Genomic DNA, 17,943 nt, shown 5'->3' with positions numbered 1-17,943 from the left:
TCATCGTGGAACATGTGGGAGCCAACATGGGTATCCAGATCCTGCTGTTGGTTATTGACCGGAGAGGCGTCTCGGTCATGTCTGCATGTCTCCCGAACCCGTAGGGTCTACACACTTAAGGTTCGGTGACGCTAGGGTTGTAGAGATATGTGTATGCGGAAACCCGAAAGTTGTTCGGAGTCCCGGATGAGATCCCGGACGTCACGAGAGGTTCCGGAATGGTCCGGAGGTGAAGAATTATATATAGGAAGTCAAGTTTCGGCCACCGGGAAAGTTTCGGGGGTTACCGGTATTGTACCGGGACCACCGGAAGGGTCCCGGGGGTCCACCGGGTGGGGCCACCTATCCCGGAGGGCCCCGTGGGCTGAAGTGGGAAGGGAACCAGCCCCTAGTGGGCTGGGCGCCCCCCCATGGGCCTCCTCCCATGCGCCTAGGGTTGCAAACCCTAGGGTGGGGGGCTTCCCACTTGCCTTGGGGGGCAAGGCACCCCCCTTGGCCGCCGCCCCCCACCCTAGATGGGTTTGGCCGGCACCCCCCTCCCAAGGGGGCCTATATAAAGGGGGGGAGGGAGGGCAGCAAGATCTCAGCCTTGGGCGCCTCCCGCCTCCCCTGCTACATCTCTCTCTCTCTCGTAGAAGCTCGGCGAAGCCCTACCGGCATCCCGCTACATCCACCACCACGCCGTCATCCTGCTGGATCTCCATCAGCCTCTCCTTCCCCCTTGCTGGATCAAGAAGGAAGAGACGTCGCTGCACCGTACGTGTGTTGAACGCGGAGGTGCCGTCCGTTCGGCACTCGGTCATCGGTGATTTGGATCACGGCGAGTACGACTCCGTCATCCACGTTCATTGGAACGCTTCCGCTCGCGATCTACAAGGGTATGTAGATGCACTCCTTTCCCCTCGTTGTTAGTATACTCCATAGATGCATCTTGGTGAGCGTAGGAAAATTTTAAAATTATGCTACGATTCCCAACAGGCCCGATGAGTTATTTTCGTATTTGTCCTATGTTCAGTCTGACATCAAAGTCGAGACGAGTGCCTCATGATGGTTCTTTGTCTAGTCTGACACCCAGCTCGTGAAGGCCAGTCTCCCACGGGAGTCCGTGGTATATTCCAGGCCACTAAATCTGACGATTCGGCCTGGGGCATAGGTTTCGACGTGACCTAGATGGTCGACCGAATCTGCGGAGAAGGCAATGCTACCGAAGACAAAGACCTGGCTCGGCATGAAAGTTATGCTAGCGCCGATCTACTGGCCGAGCTGGATCCACATCGAATCATCGCGGACTACATAGTAGGACCTGTATGGGCCACCAATGACGGAGTAAAATCCGGTAGATCTTGGTCGGGGGTCCCGAGCTAGTAGTTTTACCTAGGTTCGGGCTCTCCTCTAAGATAATACCCTATGTCATGCCTGTGTTTTATTACTTTTGCATGGAATATAGAGTACATGTGAACCGCGAGATTATTGTGTGTCCTCTACGTGCCCTACCCCTCAGTTTATATAGGTACTGGGAGTGTATAGGGTTACATCCTAGTCGGTTACGCACAAAGAGAACGGGTTGTAGATGACCTCTAACATCTTGGAGTACACGACAAGTCTCCAGGAGCCTTCCTTTCACAGGCCATGGGTCGCCTTGACGTGGCCCACTATTGAAACAACATGGGGATCCTCGGCCCGTCACATCTGCCTGGGAGACTACGTGGCAAGATACCCATTGTCCGAGACACCGTCACCGGGGGGTTCATGGCACAGGCAGTCGTACGTCCACGACTGGACCCAACCCGTACAAGTGATGTCGTAGTTCTTGGGGGAGATTGAAGGAGAAAAATATATATATGACAAGTGGACCTGTGTAGCCAGAGCGTAGAGGGTGATCCCTACCAGGATTGTCAATTTCCTGACGTGCCAAATTGATCTAAGCGGATCCATGGTTGGGATTGATCGGGATCGATAAGTACAAGGTATCAATTTCAGGGATTGAGATGTTAGGATTTGATTCCACCCGGTGCTATGAAATCATGGTTTAAAATAGACTTCATTCGGATTTCTGAAAAAATAGGTGCTGGGTATTGAGATACGAAACAGGGACGGAGCTGTACGCATTCAACAGTGTTGGCTACGACCACCCTCTAACATCCATGTGCTGTAACATTGAGTTGCCTTGTGTAAACTTTCCCTTGCGCGCCCTCCTCCTCCCACTTCCCCGCCCCTGAATCAACGATAATAACTTGAATACCATCCACATTCATACTCACATAGCAAATCAAAGCGGTTGAATAAGTGAAATAAGACGACGGTTTCCAGGTTTTAGTATACGCAAAAAGCCAAAAGAGAAAGCCGTTGATTCATTTTTATGTACGTATAAATACACATCAAATTTGTCATATAAGTCGCAAAAGATCCACATGGTTCCAAAAACTTGAACATTAATACAACTCTCTCTCCCTATTTTTTTTCTCAAGGTCGATACTTAAGAAAAAACCCATTTGTTTGGTTCGATCTTTCCTTAATATTACAGCTCCCTTATCTCCTCAAAATTACTAGGGACAAATTATTAGATTTTTTTCTCTAAGTAAGGCAAGCTAAAGTTTAGGTAATAAACGAGACAAACCTAGACATAATCGTGGTCGGCCGTGCCTATTGTCCCGGCTCGAAAACTCAATGGTTGAGTTAGGCTCGTCATCCACTTTCAACCTTAATGTACACCCTGAAAGCATGAGATACCTACCCTATATTATATCATTACTAGATGATTGCCCGTGCGTTGCAATGAGGTATAAATATTCCAATACATTGGGGGTATGATTTACTTGTCCATATTAATATGATTGTATAAATAAATATTAGTAAAATACTATACATTTTTAGACTATAACCAGTAGGGTAAAACCCCACTGCAATTTTTATTAAAAAAATAAAGAGCCAGGGTACCAAGGTCTAAAAGAACCTAGTAGGCTTGAGGTAAGCCCAACAAAGAAAGAAGAAGAACAAAAAATAAGGAAGAATAAAATACTATACATGATCTACCCACCTAAATAAGAACTACCAATTTGGTAAGAACTCATTGCTTACGGAAGAAAACATAATTTTATTTCATAAATCAATAAAAAGATGGGACAATTAAGACGAATTTCAAGGAAAACCGGTGAAAAAACCAAAAATAGGAGGGGAAGAAAATCAAAACATGAAGAGTAAGAGTGGAACCATAGGTAAGGTTGGACGAAGCACTCTGCGGGGAAAAATAACGCTATTGTTTTTTTAAATAGTAGATATAATATAACCAAATGAATTCAATAAAATATTTAAAAAGGATGAATTCATTTTATCTTAAAATTCGGTTTCATGCTCGGGGCGGGTATTTTTTCCTTGGGAAAGCAAAAAAGAAGAAGCGCCTAAAATAATCATTCACAATTAATACATGAAACTTATCCTTATTTATACCTTTTTTGCGGGAAATAAACATGTGTATACCTAGTTAATTTTCATAAGGAGATTCATTTTTTACCTGCTCTCGAAATTCATCACATAAATAAACAAACGTTCTCATACGGATTTCACCGAATTTTATGTTTGAGCTTCCAATTTGGCATATTTTATCCAAACGGGACCAAAGTTTCGAAATACGGAACAACTCAGGGGGCAATTCGCAGTTCTCCCCACCACCGTCGCCACCATTTCCACTCCTCCAGATCCACCCTCCGTCCTCCTCCTCCCCGCTGCCTGCGTGCTTCCTTCCCGCCCCAACCACCCCGGCCGCCAGATCCCGCGAGCTCCCACCCCCACCCCCACGCCCCCGGCGCGCGCTCGCGCGCGCTCCCCGGGATCCCAAGCTGGATACCGTCGAGAAGATCGTCGAGGACTTCGCCTCGGACATGGCCCTCAACCCCTTCTCCTCCGGCACCCGCCTCCGGTGAGCCCCGGACCCCGGAATTCCCCCCCGATCCGCCGCGGCAATGCCGCGAATCGCGCCTGCTTGCTTGCTTGCTCTGACCGGCCGAGCTTCTTTCCTCCCCGCAGGGACATGATACGGGCGATACGCGCGTGCAAGACGGCGGCGGAGGAGCGGGCGGTGGTGCGGCGGGAGTGCGCGGCGATACGGGCGGCGATCAGCGGGGACGGGCAGGACCTGCGGCACCGCAACATGGCCAAGCTCATGTTCATCCACATGCTCGGCTACCCGACCCACTTCGGCCAGATGGAGTGCCTCAAACTCATCGCCGCCGCCGGATACCCCGAGAAGCGGATCGGCTACCTCGGCCTCATGCTGCTCCTCGACGAGCGCCAGGAGGTCCTCATGCTCGTCACCAACTCGCTCAAGCAGTAGGGCTCACCCCCACCCCACCCCTGTCTCCTCCCTGCTGCTGCTGCACAGTGTTTGCTTCTGTTGACGCCGTGCTGAGTTTTGAGTAATGCTAGTGCTTGATTTGGGGGCAGGGATCTCAACCACTCGAACCAGTTCATCGTGGGGCTCGCGCTGTGCGCGCTTGGGAACATCTGCTCTGCTGAGATGGCCCGGGATCTGGCGCCTGAAGTGGAGAGGCTGATGCGAAGCAGGGATGCTAATACAAAGAAGAAGGTGCTTATTTTTGTACTGCAATTCAGTTTGTAGTCAGTGAATCCACTCATCCAGTAGAGCTAGAGCATGTCCAAAATAAGCATCTTCCCGAGGAATTGTCGGTATGTCAAGGTTTGGGATAAATGTGCGACCTAGGTTGCTTAAGAAACTGCACATTACCATGGAAGTCATTCACTATGGATTGTCATATACACAAATAGATCCAGGTGCTTTGTTCTGCAACAAAATGAGTGCATCTTGGCCCATCATTGTTTTTGATAATATTTTTAATTTGGGGTGAAACCTAGAGGAATCTTCCCGATGAATTGTTTGTATGTTAAGATTTGGGGTGAAACCTAGGTTGATTAAGAAGCTGCACATTGCTATCGAAGCCATTCACTTTGGATTGTCAAGTACACAAATAGTAAATATAAATCTGGGTGCTTTGTTCTGCAACAAAATGAGGGCATCTTGGCCAATCGCTATTTTTGATAATATTTTAATTTTTTTACTCGGCAGTTATTCATTTTTGCTTCACACTTCTACACCATCGACACAATACTTTCTTGGGTTCTTTTTTAAATCATGAGTTGTATGGAGGTATTATTCATGATATTCTTGTCTCTGTTTATTAGGCTGCTCTGTGCTCTGTAAGGATTGTAAGAAAAGTCCCAGATTTGGCGGAAAACTTCATGGGTCTCGCTGCATCATTACTGAAGGAAAAACACCATGGGGTTTTGATATCTGCAGTTCAGCTCTGCACTGAATTGTGTAAAGCCAGCAAAGATGCACTGGAGTACCTGAGAAAGGTAATGGCATTTTTTTGTATGTTACACCTGAGGTCCCAAGGTCTGTTTTGACAATAACTGGATTACGACAATGATCGATAATTATATTTATAGTTGTAGCCCATCATGTGTTAATGTAACATCTCAACTATTTATGATAGTGAAGTTTATTGGTAGAAAGTTTTACACCTTGTAGCGCCATAGCGGTCAAGAATTCAAGCTGCAATGTTTCATAATAGAAAATATTCTTTGACCTGCAGTCTACATCTTATGTTTCAAATTACTCCAATTGCGTCCATATATTATCTCCCAAGATCATCAATAAATCATCTTTTGTTTTCTAGTAGCATTTAACTGAGTACTTTACAAGTTTTAAATGACATTACCTGACACACGACCTACCCTCTAACTCAATATTTCATTGCAGAACTGCATCGAAGGTCTGGTCCGAATACTTAGAGATGTCTCCAATAGTTCATATGCTCCTGAGTATGATGTTGCTGGCATTTCGGATCCTTTCTTGCATATCCGGGTTCTTAAACTTATGCGTATGTTGGGTCAAGGTGACGCAGATTGCAGTGACTATATGAATGATATTCTCGCTCAGGTGATTGCTTAATACCTGTCGTCTTTGGTTTCGCATACACATGCACAATACTGTCATTTATTGTTGTCCGTGCAAAGCATGATGATTTGATCAATTCCTATTGCTTGAGTTATTTTTTAGTTCTAGTTTTATCTGGTTCCTTAATCTGTATTGGCAATGGTTAACTATGTATTCTTTTTAAGATGATATGCAACATCAGTAAGTTAAGTGATCTTAGGCAACCGAGCTACAATGTGGGGAAACATATATTTTAACTGTTCAAATCACAATAGTGGAAAGCGCCAGATAACAATATCTGCTTGAAAGTGCAATAATAAATCATGACAATTGGCAAAGTCTTGAGAGAGTAAAGAGAAGCAGATTGAGGCTCCGTTGGAAAAGGCGATGCCTAGGTGGCGCTTACTCACGCTTAGGTGCTAGGCAACGGCCAAACGCCTTGCCTAGGGCATAAGCAGTAGTCTAGGTAGGGCAAGCAAGAAATTGTCCATTCCAGCAAGAAATCATCCATATTGCACTTGCAGGACAAATGAGCCATATTCCAATGGTAGCAGCTGGTAGTTTACTCATTTACATGTTATAATTAGTGGCATACACATATAATACCCAAAATACATCCCTGGTAGTAAAAAATGTACGGTCGCCTAGGCTGCGCCTACGACGCTCAAGTGTCGCCTAGATGAGGAAAGAAACTGCACACGCCAAACCAAATTGTTCTAAATTAAAACACACTGACAAGCTTAGAACGCAGTCATGAACTTCTAGACTCGAGCAACTTAGCAGCGTGAGATGAAAGAAAAACCTTGCTGAACTTTATTGTTACATCACACAAGTAATTGAACCCAGCAACTCGAAACACAATGGGAGCACGTAAAGAACCAAGCTAATAATCCTACAACAAATCTGCAGTGAATTCTGACATATCTCTTGTTGACCTTCTTCCAGTCAGGGGATAGGCTTATAATATTGTAATGTTATGCAACACCGTGAGCTCAGTTTTGCTCTTTTTTTTGGTCTGAAGAACATTTTTTGCATACTTAACCCATTACTCATGTAGTTCACGTTGTGTTAATTACTGACTTGCTCTATACTGTTCTTCTTTGGTTCCAGCTTGGGGTAGTGCTGCATGTGTGTTGAATTAGAAGACCCATGAAAGATTAATTTTTCTTCCCTATTTACTGAAAATTTACCACAATGTGCATTTCTTTTGGTAATCGGCACTTGTTTGCATTTTACATTGGAAAAATAACCGTGGTATTTTTTTCCAGGTCGCAACAAAAACTGAGTCAAACAAGAATGCTGGAAATGCCATCTTATATGAATGTGTTGAGACTATAATGGGTATTGAAGCTACTAGCGGTCTACGTGTCCTGGCTATTAATATTCTGGGTAGATTCTTGTCAAACCGCGATAACAATATAAGGTTAATTTTGTATTTATTTTGATCTTGATTGCTTATTTTTTTCTGTAAAATAAGGTGTCTGTGAAGACTCTATTCTCTCTTTTACCTGCTAGTTGTAATAGGGAAGTACATTGAACTTGCAGCTTTAGTTTATAACTGTAGCTTCAGCTATAATTGTTTTCTGGTGATGATACATCAAACAATTGTGTCTCTATTTTTTCTCCAAACAATTATATCAACAAAAATGTTTATCATCTGTTCCGTTCTGGGGTAAATTTTTCACTGTTCATCTATTTTTTCTTTCAGATATGTTGCTCTGAACATACTTATGAGGGCCATTACAGTAGATGCACAAGCCGTACAGAGGCACAGGGTGACAATATTGGAGTGTGTAAAGGTAACAGTACGTATAACCCTGTCTGATATGCTGAGTATTTGTCTTCTACTGGGGTTTGGGGACCAATGTATGTTCAGTATCAGAATAAGGGCGCTCTCGTTAATTTCTCAGCCTCCGAAGGCCCACACTTGTGAAAATTTCAATGTGTTAGTACAGTCCTCCCAGAAAAAGAGAAAGAGAAAAATCTGTCTTAACTTTTCTTTATCTTCTATGATGTTTGTATTTCTCTCATCATCATCATCATCATCTCTCTCTCTCTCTCTCTCTCTCTCCTGAATTTTGTGAATCAAAACATGTCCCTATACAAGAATAGCCAGAAATGCTAGGTTATTCCTTTACTACTAGTCTGCTTGTGTTGTAAATACCTTTCCCCAATGCTTTGCATATTTAGTCTAACTTCTTATCATGAATCTCATATTTCCCTGCTCCCTTGGAATAGATAGCTTCCTACTTGCTAAAGCTTGATTCATTTTGTCTGGGCCTTTGGGGGCATAGTCATGTTTGGATATTGCTGCTCTTTCAGAGCAATATTTAACTCACGGTTTTACACTACACTGATATATAAGTAACTCAAACCTTTCTGTACAGTAATTCACACTACTAGAGAAAAGCTTACCAGTAGCGCTGGTTTTTGTGCTACCAGTAGCGCGGGCACCAGCGCTACTGCTACGGCGCTACAGCTATTTTGTAGCAGTAGCGCGTTTTTAGGCCAGCGCTACTGGTAAGTTCAAGTACTAGTAGTGCGTTTTTAGGCCAGCGCTACTGGTAAGTTCAAGTACTAGTAGCGCGTTTTTAGGCCAGCGCTACTGCTAACATTTATGTTTTTTTTAGCATTTTGGCGCTGTACATGTTTAAACAGATATATCTTTTATACAATAACAACTCATCATGAACTAGTCTGTTTAAATAGCATATTCATTACCACTTGTCATCACCACCAAACAATGTTCGTCAATGAGACATCATATAACAAGTTGGTCACTAGTCATAATCATAACTCCTCCTCATCATCATCAACTCTAACACATTGTAGCACATAATAACACATTCTAGCTACGACCTACTCCTCTCATAGGACCTACTCTACCCTCTCTTAGGTAAAATATCATAAAACAAGATAGGCATTGACTCTCCATTAAGGAAAATTGACTCTCCATAATAAAGAACGGAGATCATCCTGTCTCCAAGTCTTGGCCTACGCACAGTGTTGCTTCCAAGTAGCTCTCTACGATGGTTCAAACATTTTTTGAAATCATTTATTATCATGGCTTCCTCGCTTATAGAAATCCGGTATGGACAGGAGTGATGTGGATACTGCGGCTGACCTGGCCGTGGTGGCCGTAAGCTCATAACATTAACGCGACCTCTCGGCAACATCAGATGAGGCACACAATCCATCGGGATTTTCTGTTCAAAAACATAGTAATAACTTTGTAGTTAGCAATATAGTTTAGTTTTAGAAGAATTTATGCAAAAGATGCACGGATGTCGTAATAGTAGAAAATCTTACCATGATATCTCCATTGATGTTACCGTAGTTCAACACGTGCACTAGTGGCATGTATTGACCATAATGTGGAGGAGTTTGATAATAGCTATTGTAATTCTCAAGATTAGTAAAAAATGCGATAAGACCATCTTGCTCCTTATAAGTTAATTGTGCTTCATCATTGTAGTAGTAGGTTCTGTCTACCATTTTCCGTACATTTTTTGAAGAATGAAAATAAGCTGTCAATGGAAATAAGCTGTCAAATATTTTGAAATAAACAATATAAATTACTTAGTAAATATGTTTAAGAAACTCACACAGCGGTAGAACTGGAAGCGTGTCAACAAGGACCCAAATGGTCATATCATTTTCGTCGATGTCAGGATCACCAAGATCGAAGGTGAGAAGCATACCCTCATGAAAATCATACGCCTTGCAAAGGGCTTCCCAATTCAGGCAACCAAAATTGGATGAGTTCACAGAATTGTATAGATTTACAGCAAAATCATAACCATGATGGGTCCTTAGTTGAATTATCTTTGTCTCCATTCTTTCATGATCTTCAAAACCCATCTTCTCCAAGACATAGCGTCTTGCATGGCATGGGATAAGCTAGTCGAATTGTAAAAGACGGAAATTACACGTTGAAGAAGCAGAGAAGTCGTGCAAAAAATAACAAAAAACACTTGTCGTCGTTGCGTACCGTTTCAATATCGAAGGTCTCTTGGAGCTTGATGCTGAAGCGCCGACCTTCTACCAGGTGAGGCCTGTCGCACAGACCGCGCTCATCTTCGCAGTACTCGCACATAGCGAATTCCCTTTCGTCGTCAGACATTTCCTAATAGGTAATTAATAATCCATCATTGAATACATATATAGTAGTTTGTAGAAAACATCATCATATAACAACTAAAACACCTAAAATTTGTAGTTTGTAGTAGTTTGTAGCAAAGATCATCATATAATCCATCATGAATACATATATAGTAGTTTGTAGCACAAACCGCGCTCATCTTTTGCATTCAATAAGCAAATAACTAATAGGTAATTAATAATCCATCATCGAATACATATATAGTAGTTTGTAGCAAAGATCATCATATAATATCACTAATACATCTCGAATAATAGCTCCTCTAGGTTCAGTGGGCCGCGGTGGACACCCAAAGAGAAGGAACCATCACCGGATCATAGCTCCGGTGAGATCCCCAAAGAATCTGCCAGGTATTGGAGAACCAGCCGTTCGCCAACGCAACCAAGTAGCGCTGGACGTGCGCGTTCTCCTCCGTGACACGGTGCTGTACCACCTGCGCGGGGGACTCAAGCCTCTCCACCGATGCAGGCCCACGTGACCGCCACCAAAGAAGCTCCGGGTCGACGACGGGCTGGCTCCTCACTAAGCTGCGCTCACCAGAAGGTAGCACAACCCAGTACCAGCCCGGCGGAGCCCAGTCCCGGACATGGCCCCTCGGCTCAACCAGGAGTCCTCCGCCGAGTCGACGATGAGGATGCGGGATAGGCATCGTCGACGTCGAGAACAAAATGCTTAATTATGAAAACAAAATTAATAAACACTTAGCAAAATTTGGCATGACCTTTGCTAAAAACAGGACATATCGAGCGCCTGAAATTTGCCAGAACGTAAACGAATCGACATTTCTGGCAAAACATAGGCCACTCGGAAAAATATGACATGTCCAAAATGTGACATGTTCAAAATATGACATGTCCACTGCAAATTTGCATATAACAGGAAAAATTGCTTTAACTAAAAAAAAATAACAACAATTGCTTTAAATAAAAAAATACCTAGAATTCTGTTAACTACACCTAAAACAACTAAAACACCTAAAATTCTGTTGACTACACCTAAAACAACTAAAACTCTTTTAAATACACTTAAAACACCTAAATTCTATTAACTACACCTAATTAAAAACCTAGCTAAATTTCTGTCCTAACTTTAAAACCTAGCTAAATTTAAAAACCTAGGGTTCATACGAATTAACTAGGGTTCATACCTAATCTGTCCTAGCAAGGGTTCGATCATAACCTACATTATTCTAATAACCTACATTTTTTCAACTACATAGGATTCAAAATAACTACTCTAATAACTATAACTAGGGAGGGAGGGAGGAGGAGGAAGGAGGGAGGAGTACCTCTCGGTGGAGGAGGGCCGGCGCGGCGGGCGGAGGAGGAGGCCGACGCGGGGGAGCTGGGCGGCTGGCGGGGAGGAGGTCCGGCGCGGGCGAGGGCGGCCGACGCAGGGAGGAGGGCCGGCGCGGGGGACGGCAGTGTGTGGGGGTCGACGGCGGCGCGCGGGGGATCGAGGGAGGAGTGTGGAGTGTGAGTGAGAGTGATGAGGCCGGGCCGGGGGGCGCGCGGGGGGAGGTAGTGGGCTTAACAGCAGCGCGGGCAATGGGCCAGCGCTACTGCTAAGCCCACTAGCTGTAGCGCTGGTTGGGCGACAAGCGCTGCTAATATTTATTGATCAGATATTGTGGTGTGTTACACTTAGCAGTAGCGTTGGTTTAGATAAAAAGCGCTGCTGCTAACTGATACCAGTAGCGCTCTTTCTAGCCAGCGCTACTACTAACTACTAGTAGCGTGGGGTCATAAACAAACGCTACTGGTAAACTTCTATCTATAAGCGTTTTCCTAGTAGTGTGTCGCAATCTTTCAGGCTGTAATTAACATTTCCATTTATTAATTCTGGAACCTTAGTTCTGCTATTTTGGCTTGTAACATTTTCAATCACCTGTGCACATTTCAGGACGCCGATGCCTCCATTCGCAAAAGGGCCCTGGATCTTGTTTATTTGTTGGTCAATGATACAAATGTAAAGCCTCTGACCAAAGAGCTCGTCGACTACTTACAAGTAGCTGATCCAGACTTCAAAGAAGATCTCACAGCCAAGATATGCTCCATAGCTGAAAAGTTGGTATTTCTCTCTCTTTTTTTGGTGGGGTGGGGGGGGGGGGGGTTTCCTTATGATGTATGGCACTTTTAACAAGGTTGCATCTCTAATAGGTTTTCTCAAGAAAAGTTATGGTATCTTGATCAGATGTTCAAGGTTTTATCCCTGGTAAGTACCAAAATAAAAGTGTATCTATCTTATTTCTGAAAGGTTTGCAGTCCAGGACATATTGGTATTAGCAATTCAGCTTCTTTGTTATGATGTTGTTGGAGCTAGTAGGAAGACTTAGCTATCATTGTTGCTTTCTCGATCTGTTTTATGCGGAAGTCTGTGCACATAGTACACACTGGGACTAGCAAGTGAGGGTATGACAGACTATCACTATCATTGACCACCATTGACAATATTGCATGAGAATATCAAGGTCGCAGAGAGAATTTGATTTTGCAGGCTATTGGTGGTACCTGATAGTTAAGTGGTTTGATTTTGGTTTTGCGGGCTAGATTGCGGAACTGTTGGTTAAGTAGTTTGAAATAGTTGGCCGACAAAGATTTTACTAGAATCATCAATCATGTGTTGTTCTTGTTCACGATCATTAGAAATCCAAGAAAAGTCTAGCCATCTGGGAAATAAAATGTCTAATAATTGCTATTGGAAATGTGTGTATTCACGTTGATACTATTGAATGCATATGAATGCTTGCACCTACAAATGGAACAACACATACCTCCAGTTCTGCAGGTTAAATGTTCCTCAATGACCAATAGATAAAAACAAATTCGAATTCATGTTACACTTCTATTGATTAACAGGCTGGAAATCATGTGAAAGATGATGTGTGGCATGCCCTTATTGTTGTAATAAGCAATGCGTCTGAACTTCAAGGATACTCAGTGAGATCATTATACACGGCTTTACAAGCATACAGTGAACAGGTATGGATTTAGTTTTTATTCTTTATAATGTATGCCATTCCATTCCATCCATCTTAATATCTCAGTCTATCTGACGTGTAACCTTGTTGACATTACATATTTACACTACAGGGAAGTTTACTGAGAGTAGCTGTTTGGTGCATTGGTGAATATGGTGAAATGCTAGTGAACAATGTTGGCATGCTTGAAGCTGAGGGACCAATCACGGTGAGTGCACATTCTTGTAGGCCATGCTATTCTTGATGTTCTGAACTACCTAGACAGCTTCCAGCTCAATTTTAAGTTTGACCCACTCCAATAGCTGGCACATATATGTCACAATATTTTCATTCCCCATTATTGTTTTCATTCTCCTTTCTGCTTTCATAAACTATCTTTCAATAATTGCTGGTAGTATTTCTCGGCAAGACATTCATTTAATTATTTGGTGTTTAGTTCAAGAGAATCTTATTAGGATGAGTAAATTGCATTGTGGGTAAAAACAGCTTGTGAGGTGGATGCAACTATGTACGCAACTTTACAATGGTTTGTTTCGGTCACAAAGCTTGATTAGTGGGCTCAAAGGCCATTTGTGCTATTAATGCTTAGTCAGCATCCAACGGTGAAGTGTTCTGGTCGTGGGCTCTCAGTCCCATGAACTTTTGCAAGTCTAATATTCCATTTGGTAGTATTATTTTTCTATGGTATTGTTGTCAGACATCATGCCAAGCACATCAACCTGTGCAGGTAACAGAATCTGATGCTGTGGATGCTGTTGAGCTAGGTCTTAACCGTTATTCTCCAGATGTGACAACTAGGTCTATGTGTCTAGTTGCTCTTTTGAAGCTCTCCTCACGGTTTCCATCTATGTCGGAGTAAGATATCTTTCAACTTGACCTAGTACTGTAGTTGCATAACTTCTAAAAAAATACTAGCTCAAAGCTGCAATGTTTTTTAAGAAGGAACCATTTGAATTTCTTCTTTTGGTTCTCCTGTATCCATAATATTTCCAGTAATTTCTGAATACTGCAAAACTATGTAATGCTGTATTGATGTCTACACTATGGTAGTCATATGGTGTATCTGTGTATGATTTTCTCATCTTTTTGTACATACTACTGCCATTGTGTATTTTCTGCAAACTTGCCTTCTGTACAAATTCACATCTTTTAGATGCTTGCCGTGGTACCAGGTTGTAATCTGGAAATGCTTTAGCATGTTAATGTAAATAACGTTAACTACTACCAACTGCTTCTTACATTATATTACTGTTATGTTAAATCGTATGATTTAACTTTTTAACAGGAGGATAAAACAAATAGTTTCCCAGAATAAAGAGAATATGGTGCTTGAACTACAGCAAAGATCAATTGAATTCGGTTCCATTATACAAAGACATCAGTCTATCAGGTGGGTTACAGAACTTCTAAATATTACTGCATAAACTTTCTCTTTTATCCTGGTACTTATGAATGGTATTAACCTTAGAGAAATGTGGAATGTGCAGGTCATCTTTGCTTGAACGTATGCCTGTACTGGATGAAGCTGCTTATCTTGTGAAGAGGGCTAGTGCTACACAAGCAACTATTCCAGCATATAAGCCTGCAGCAGTCACTCCTGGAGGCCTTAAGCTTCCTAATGGTGTAGCAAAACCTGCTGCAGCTCCATTAGTTGATTTGCTTGATTTAAGTTCTGACGATGCACCAGTCACTTCCGCTGCTTCTGCTACTACAGCACCTAGTGATTTTCTACAAGACCTTTTGGGTATTGGTGGGACAAATCTATCAACTGCAGGTATTTTGTTTTGCATTTCCATTATTGTTCTCATGGACGTGCCTTGTTACTTTGCTTCTCACTTGACGTAAATGGAGCTAGATGGTACTTCATGTCCTCACCATAGACATACTAAGTTCCTTCCATTTTGTTCAGGAGCACCTTCATCTGCAAGCACAGATATTCTAATGGATCTTCTATCCATGGGATCGTCTCCATCACAGAATGGTCTGCCATCTCCAGGCTTGAGTTCTCCTGCCCTAGGTAAAAGTAACTCGAATCGTAACAATGACCTTATTTTCTGTTTTTGTAGCCATTACTGATCTTTCTAACACTTCTGTATAACAGAGAAAAAACCTGTTTCTGCTGCACCTCAAGTTGGTTCTCTTGTACCTGAACCTATGGATCTACTCGGCAGTTTGTCATCAAGTGCATCTGTTTCTGGTTAGTTTGGTTGATGCTAACAGTACCAGTTGCTTCATCTGTATCTGTTTATCGCCAGTGCCAAATTGTAACACTTATGCCTCAGGAACTAAATCCACTATTGCTGCACCTCAAGCTGTGGATCTGCTCGACGGTTTGTCACCAAGTACATCCGTTTCTGGTAAGTTTAGTTTTATAGTTTTGCAAGGAAGAACTGACCATGATATGCCAATGTTTTCTAAAATATTCTATTTGAGCAGGACTTGAAGATACTCGCCCGTCAATAACGGCTTTCCAGAGTGCAACTTTGAAGATCACCTTTGATATCAGAAAACAGCCTGGAAAGCCGCAAGAGACTACCATCCATGCCACTTTTACAAATTTGACATCTAGCAATTATACAGATTTCATTTTTCAGGCAGCTGTTCCAAAGGTAACATCATGTTCCCTTGGGTCAAGGAAATATAGCCTAAAATTGTGGTGGATTCTTGTTTCTTTGTTTTATTGACTAAAGGCTAAAATATTTTCTGATACTGATGGAATGTTTCTTATGCTTTCCAAAACAATACTGCAGTTCATTCAATTGCGACTGGATCCAGCTAGCGGTAACATTGTTCCAGCCAATGGAAAGGGTTCAGTCACACAAGGTTTCAGTGTCACGAATAATCAGCATGGGCAGGTTTGATTTGCATCCTTCACTTTGGGTTCATCTTCCTAACTAGATTGAATTGCATTCTACATTGGGAATTTACGCTCCGTTTACAGCTGAGACTATCCTATAATGCATAGTGCATCATTTCCATTTATGTGCCAGTTAACAGCATGACAGCATGTACATAGCAGGCTGAGAAGTGAATTGTCTGTAGAGTTCGATAGTGCTATTATAAGAAGAGAGTCGATTATTCCATCAGTTATCAGAGACTAGAGTCTAGATTGCCTCGTCGTACTATGGTAGCACCTGCATAAATAACCTTTTGATACATGAACACGGTTCTTGAAATGCCATGATTACGGAATGAGTTTATTTGGTTTCTCTTTGATGTTATCGTTTCTGCCCTGCTGCGATGGCTGATTTATCTTCGTCACCTCTGTTACGATTTTGATGCAGAAACCGCTTGCAATGCGTATCCGGATGTCTTACAAAGTGAACGGCGAGGACAGGTTGGAACAAGGCCAAGTCAGCAATTTTCCACCTGGAGTATAGTGCCATTTGTGTGTAACCTATGTTTTGTTGTGATAGCTATGTTCATTTCATGTGTTCGGGGCAGAGGGGAGATTCTTATCTCTTGTTATACTTTTTCGGCTCCTGTTCCCCATTTGAGGGCACTTAAACAGACAGTCCGGCTTGCCCATCATTGTCTCAATATATAGTGTATAGTAGTTACAGCAGTGTAAAATATTTGGAATCATCATAATGTATTTTCACGCATGTGTATTTTACATTCAAGGATAATCAAATTATTCTGCCGGCCCCTTTTGAGTTATTAAACAATCGATGGAAATACTTGTGACAATCATAGTTGTCGGGGATTTTTCATAGTTCATAATAAGTACACCATGATGTGGTAACTCAAGCAAATGAGTTTTTTTTTTGAACCGGGCTAATCCCCTTTCCATTATAGAGATAATGGAAATGCAAATGAGTCCAAGCCAAATCGAAAAGGGAAAGGGAAAAAGGCGAGTTCAAGCATTTCAGGGAGACCCGTTGTAGACGCTCGCAATCGAAACGTCCACTATGAGGCAAAAAACCCTGAAACACCATCAGCACGCGAACTACGAGTCTCCAATGATAATACAGAACCTACCAGGCCTACGCAGAGGCACCCAAAACACAGTACGAATCACAGTATCAGCCCACCATCAAGGGTGCAAAACAAGCATAAGCCAATCACTCTCTTCAGCTCATCCTTAGATCGTCTTTAGTGCGTGTAGTCGCACACAGCTTCATCATCTTCTTAGCAGTATCTTCAGCATCAGCGCCCCGTGCTCCAGCTCCGCTCGGTCCGCGCTCTTCAGGAGACCTGCCCAGTAATTGAGATGCACACAAGCTGTGAAAACAATCTCAAAAGGAGATGCCATCTTCTTATGTTCAGAAGTGGCCCGATTTCTACAATTCCAGACAGCCCAATATATAGCCGCTAATCCCATAGTGAAGTAGCGTTCCCCACTGGGTAGGAAAGCATAACACCAAGAATAGAATTGACATATGTTATTAGGACATAAATCCGTACCAAGGACCGCCCCAACTGTGTGCCAGGCAATCCTGGCCACAGGGCAGAGAAAAAACAGATGAGTATAAGTCTCTCTGCAATCACAAAACGAACAACGGAGGTCACCCACCCAATTTTTACGCTTCATAACATCTCTGATTAATACGGCATCTTGGAATAGTTGCCATAGGAAGATCTGAATTTTTATCGGTAATTTGGCTTTCCAAATCCATCGGTAATCACACCCAGCAAGATCTTTCTCAAGAAACGAATACATAGCTTTGGTCATGTATCTATCTTTGGGGCCTAAGATCCATTTGATTTTATCCGGTTCAGCAGAGGGGGCAAGATCATCGATAATTTCTCCAATCCCCTCAAACTGACAAGCTAGATCAGGATTCGGTCTTCGCCTGAAGACTCCCCCATCTCTCCTATCGCGAAATTGAGCAATAGTGTCATCTG

The 17,943-nt window shown here is 42.8% G+C and overlaps 1 protein-coding gene across 1 annotated transcript; it reads left to right on the top strand.

Annotated features, from left to right (window-relative positions):
* The first annotated feature begins 3,632 nt into the window (after positions 1-3,632).
* Positions 3,633-16,732, top strand: LOC109750747 (AP-1 complex subunit gamma-2). Its single transcript, XM_020309703.4, has 20 exons — positions 3,633-3,916; positions 4,024-4,326; positions 4,441-4,582; positions 5,197-5,370; positions 5,777-5,956; positions 7,222-7,376; positions 7,662-7,752; positions 12,018-12,181; positions 12,275-12,329; positions 12,974-13,096; positions 13,208-13,303; positions 13,823-13,950; positions 14,381-14,485; positions 14,583-14,869; positions 15,005-15,112; positions 15,197-15,292; positions 15,378-15,452; positions 15,532-15,704; positions 15,846-15,950; positions 16,380-16,732. Exons 1-20 carry the CDS (start codon positions 3,879-3,881, stop codon positions 16,473-16,475), a joined length of 2,694 nt encoding a protein of 897 aa, XP_020165292.1. The 5' UTR covers positions 3,633-3,878; the 3' UTR covers positions 16,476-16,732.
* The last annotated feature ends 1,211 nt before the right edge of the window (positions 16,733-17,943 follow it).

This window comes from Aegilops tauschii, chromosome 6 (genome assembly GCF_002575655.3).
Source record: "Aegilops tauschii subsp. strangulata cultivar AL8/78 chromosome 6, Aet v6.0, whole genome shotgun sequence".
NCBI classification, from domain to species: domain Eukaryota; kingdom Viridiplantae; phylum Streptophyta; class Magnoliopsida; order Poales; family Poaceae; genus Aegilops; species Aegilops tauschii.
This window is presented reverse-complemented; position numbering and strand designations above follow the sequence as displayed.

Bases quoted from the DNA above. Each gene is read 5' to 3' on its own strand.
- LOC109750747 (XM_020309703.4), top strand. From the start codon at position 3,879: ATGGCCCTCAACCCCTTCTCCTCCGGCACCCGCCTCCG. The intron at 14,870-15,004 runs GTATTTTGTTTT...CATTTTGTTCAG, and splicing joins GACAAATCTATCAACTGCAG to GAGCACCTTCATCTGCAAGC. The intron at 15,705-15,845 runs GTAACATCATGT...ACAATACTGCAG, and splicing joins TTCAGGCAGCTGTTCCAAAG to TTCATTCAATTGCGACTGGA.